General features: G+C 47.3%; 1 protein-coding gene across 1 annotated transcript; it reads left to right on the plus strand.

Annotated features, from left to right (window-relative positions):
* Window positions 1–3106: 3106 nt before the first annotated feature.
* Window positions 3107–4934, plus strand: LOC123410605 (F-box protein PP2-B10-like). The gene is made up of 2 exons (XM_045103547.1): window positions 3107–3591; window positions 4432–4934. Exons 1-2 carry the CDS (start codon window positions 3170–3172, stop codon window positions 4877–4879), a joined length of 870 nt encoding a protein of 289 aa, XP_044959482.1. The 5' UTR covers window positions 3107–3169; the 3' UTR covers window positions 4880–4934.
* The last annotated feature ends 291 nt before the right edge of the window (window positions 4935–5225 follow it).

Below are 5225 nucleotides of genomic sequence, written 5' to 3' on the forward strand. Positions count from 1 at the left end.
AATAGTGCCACGCTAGTAGTAATCTGGTGTGTTTAAATTTGGAAAAAATTTAACCAGTTACTCGTGGTGTGGGTGAATAGTGCGACGCCACTAATAATAAAATCCGTGCAATTTCTGTCCACGCCACCAATAAAATTATAATATTTTTAGTAGTAATAATGAAATTGTAGCCGAAAAAGGCCGAAATTGCCACGAGGCCTAACCCAGCGGGTAAAGCACATCTTTGTTTTCTCTCTCTTGTTCGCTCTCATCTTTTTCTCTAAATCAAATTGTGTATCCCAACTCCTAAAATCACTGACGCCAGCTCAATCGCTACCCACATAGCATCCTTCTCTCCTCCCCTGCCCCTCTGCGAGCCGCACAATTCATCTAAACCAAGCTCCTCACTTAGCCATCTCCTTGACAACCTTCTCTATCTTTCTTGCAACCCCTCGCTACAGCCACCAATGTCGTCGATTCCGGTGAGCCTCGACGGCAATGGCCGGTACGCAGCTCGTCGTGGACCTCGCATGCTTCGATGTGTCCTTGCCTAGCCAGATCCATCGCACACGGCCTCCGGCTCTCATGCCCAAGCCCTCCCTGCAGTTGGGTTTTGGGCGCGGCTTCGCCTTTGTCGTCAACGTGGCTCCAGTGTCCCTCGCAGCTCCTCTCCGGTAGCGGCTCTGCACGACATCTGCTACAATTGCCATGGTGAGCTCCTGTCCTTCCTTCGTTCTCCGGCAGTGTATGTACACCATATAGTTTTTCTCATTGTCATGTTGATGTTCATATAGCTGTAGATGTGCGTACACCATCTCAAAATAAAATCATCTTCCTTCGTTCTCTTGCAGGGTGTGTACATCATATGTATGAGTGTACGAATTTTATATATATATATATATATATATATATATATATACACACACACTCTATTAGGGATCCAGGATGAAGAATTCTTATTCCTCACCCCTGTCCAATTCTACAACTGTGACTTGAAAACGTAAGAAAAAATTAGACTTGAGGTAATATTGCACTCTTGAGGAAGGAAGTTTCTCTTTCACCGTATCAAAAGATGTGAGGTAATTTTACAACATGCATGATGTAAAGTTAGGTTCTGCATTTGTGGAAAAATATGGTGCGGTGATATAACACTAAAAGTTGTTTGGTAATTTTATATTAGTAGTGAGGTAATTTTACATCATGCATGTTAAAAATTTACGCTGTGCATGTGAGAATAAATGTGGCTCGGTGAAATAACTAGGGTGAGGAATAAGTTATTCTTCATCCTGGGTCCCTAATAGAGTGTCTATATATATATATATATATAACTATTGTATAACTATTTTTTAAATCCATAAATACATAGTGATGGTGTTGGTTGGTTTTGCTCACGTCACTATTAGTAGTTAATAGTACTAATGTGTATAAATGTTACCTGACGACGAGCCTCCCTATATATATATAATGGGGTTATACATCCTCTCGGAGAGCTTCCGTAGCTCGTTCGACAAGGAACTCATCAGGTTCTTCTCGTAGGCCTCAAATGACCGTCAAAAATACCACATGGTAAAGTGGGCGGATATCTGCGTGCCCAAGGACCGAGAGGGTTGGGGATGACTGCCTCCCGTACTATGAATACGACCCTCATGCTTCGGTGGGTTTGGCGGATCCTTCGTAGTGATGGCGGATTGTGGTTAAAACTCATTCAGGCAAAATACCTGAGGGGTGAACCACTGCTAGCCTGCTCTTGTGTCGGCGGCTCCTAGTTCTCGCGCACGATTCAAAAGATCAAGGAGGAAATTCGTCTAGGAATTTCCTTTTCTATAGATAATGGGGACGAGACCGGTTTTGGATGGACCCCTGGATTGGGGAGAACCCACTCGGGGCGGGGTTCCCCGCATTGTTCTCCATCTGTTCCAACCCTTCCCTTCGCGTTTCTTCGGGTGCCCGCTTAGGGCAATGGGACATTGGTTTCAGGCGTAACTTCGACACGAACGCCAGCAGTACTTTGTTGACAATGACGTCATATTGATGGCGTCGGATGCCTACGTCAGTAAGGCCCTTTTTAGAACGCCGACAATAGGCTTTTTTGCATTAGTGACTATCTGTTCTTCCTCTTCAAGATCCGAAGATACGAGGTTGAAATTGTTGACCAGAGCCAATTGGTACGACCATTGGTACAAGCGGACACACTCATATCAGATGTTCTCTTCTCTTCTCGACAACCTTTCGAGGTCGGTTTTCTTTCCACGTGATCGTCGCTTCGTAAGGTAGGTTATTACCACACCGGTTATTGTAATTTTCATCATTAAAATGGTGTTTTCCAATTAATGCTTCAAATACAATTCTGTTTTAGAATACCGGTCAAATCAGCCAAAAAAGACAAGCAAGCACAATAAAATCCCCAAAATCTTATAACTACAATGCAAAGTAAAAGGTATGATGTGATGCAAATGGACTCATCAATACTACAATCCACTCCATTGATGCTGCAAGTCGAGGTTGCAAGGACGGATTGCCGCAACATGAAGCGTGGAGTTGCGGTGTTGCGATCCAACGCGAACTGCGCATGATGTTGCGAGAAAGGAGGGGTTCCCATGCTATGTTGCGAAGCGGGCGATGGGTGATGCACCATATCTCGTCAGTGTTTTGAGGGGGGCAATGGTTGCGGGACATGTCCTACGAGTAGATTGACTTTTCCTAGCTGACGCATAGCGCTCACCTTAAGGCCTCGTTTGGTTAAGGGGGATTGGGGAGGTTTTGAGAGGGAGGGATTTTAGGGGATTGGGTGAATCCCTTTGTTTCACCCAATCCTCTCAAATCCCCGACGTTTTGCTTCCATTAGTCCCCCCAGGAGGGTTTTGAAACACATGGATAGGAAGGGATTGAAGGGGAACGGAGTGGATTGGGCTAAGCAAACCCCTCCTACCAAATGGGCGTCGGAGGATCTGTGGGGTTTTTGACCCTGCCGGAGATTTTCCTCTCAAAACATCCCCAATCATCCTTAACGAAACGAGGCCTAAATATATTAGGCATTCCATGCTAAGACGAGTAACAGTAAACCGCCACGACTAAATCAGGTTGGCTAGAGCTAGAGGCAAGGCTAACTATAAATAGACTTTGTTCTCAATTTTCGTCTCCGGATAAGCAGCGAAACCCACATCTGCTGCAGAAACCAAGAAGCTATATCATGGACACCGCTAGCACGGCGACGGCGGAGGAGGAGGTCACCCGTTTAGAAGACCTCCCGGAGAGCTGCCTGGCACACGTGCTGGCGCTCACCTCCCCGCGCGATGCTTGTCGCTGCGCCACCGTGTCCCCGTCCTTCCGCGAGGCCGCCGAGTCCGACGCCGTCTGGGATCGCTTCCTCCCGCCCGACTACCGTGCCATCCTCCTGCGCTGCTGCTCCGGCCGAACGCCGCCGCTGTCGTCCAAGAAGGATGCCTACCTCTGGCTTTCTAACGGCGCCGTTCGGGTCGACGAGGGCGACACGGCGGTGTGGTTGGCGAAGGAAAGCGGCGCCAAGTGCGTGGCGCTGTCGGCGAGGAAGCTGAGCCTGCCGTGGGACGACGGCGAGTTCAGCTGGAGATGGACGCCTCACCCTCGCTCCAGGTATGTCGATCATTTTCGATCCTAGCTCTTCTTTTCTTTTCCTGATTATTAGTGATTACTAGTACTAGTTTTTCAGCGGTCTCTCCTGATTAATTCCCTGCCGGCTACGGATCGATCATGCTCCATGTCATCTCTCTTCTTATATATCTTATCTTGTTGATTAAGGATCCTTGCCGATCGTGTTTCTTTAAACAACATTTCCACGACTGTCCTCCATCACACTCATGGTTGGCATACGTAATCCCGATTTCGAGAGATTATGAGCTTTTAAAAATAAATAACAAGCCCGATCCTATCTGAGTGCCGGTCAGGCGGTCACTTGAGCACATGGCTTTCAGTCTTGCTAGTGTCGTGTGCCAGCCAAAAAAACAAGAAGTGAGCATCATCTGACTCTTCTCCCTTTGATTGCATCCAAGCAACCATGGTGACTTTTCTAAAACAAAAAACAAACCAAAGGAGAGGACTTTTCGATTCGCCGGCCACACAGCAGGCACACCCTCTTCTTGACCGCTCGGTAGACATCACAGGCGCCGCGTAGATTCAACCGTGTCAACGTCGGAGAACAGTTCCACGGCAAGATGCCGACCTCACCCGGTGCTGTCAACGTCTGCTCAAGCCAGGCTATGCAAAACGTATAATTAAACAATTCAGCATGCAGTGCTATATGCATCTTTGAGTCTTTGAGATCTGCATGGACTACACAAATCAATAAACAATCTCCTAAGTAATTCTCGCATTGCAGTTCTTTTTAACTACAATTATTTAGGTAATTATTTAGGTACGAAGGAAGTAATATTTATTACTCTGTCTGATCTCTTGCTGGTCGTGTTGATTTCTCAGGTTCGCGGAGGTGGCCCAACTGGTGCACTGCACCGGCCTGGAGATCTACGGCCGGCTGCCGGCCGCTGCGCTGACACCAAGGACGGACTACGCCGCGTACTTGGTATTTGACGTGGCGGACGAAGGCCACCGCGGCTTGAGCTTTCCGGACCAGGAGACCACAGTGGCAGTCGGAGGTCGTGCGGCGTCGCGCCACGCCGTGTGCCTTCGCCCCGACGACGATGAGGCGTGCAAGTTCAGAGGCGTGGCCCGTGCAGACGGCCATGACGGGGTGAGGCGGCCGGCACGACGCGAAGACCGGTGGGCGGAAATGGAGATGGGACGGCTACGTATCGATGAAGCCATGGCCCTGGAGAAGGAGGAGGAGGTGATGGTGAGCTTCGAGGTGTTGGAGTGGTACCCCAAGCGCGGCCTTATTATTGAGGCCGTCGAATTTAGGCCAGTTTGATTTTACGTGTACTTACCAAATGGATTATATACCTCAAAAAGCGATCGATACGTTATACACCTTCCGTTTCTAAATATAAATCTTTTAAACAATTTCATTAAAGGTTTACATACGAAACAAAATGATTGAATGTATACTCTAAAGTATGTCTATATATATCTATACATAGTTTATTAATGAAACCTTTAAAAAAACTTATATTTAAAAACGGAGGAAGTACAACAGAAAAATAATATCGCATGCCTCTAATTCAATAATCATGATTTAAAGTCCCCCATAGTTCCACATCCTATAACGTCTCTTCCCCTCTCGGCATAACAGCATCTCCATCGGGCGTTAAAAAAAG

This window comes from Hordeum vulgare, chromosome 7H (genome assembly GCF_904849725.1).
Source record: "Hordeum vulgare subsp. vulgare chromosome 7H, MorexV3_pseudomolecules_assembly, whole genome shotgun sequence".
NCBI lineage: Eukaryota > Viridiplantae > Streptophyta > Magnoliopsida > Poales > Poaceae > Hordeum > Hordeum vulgare.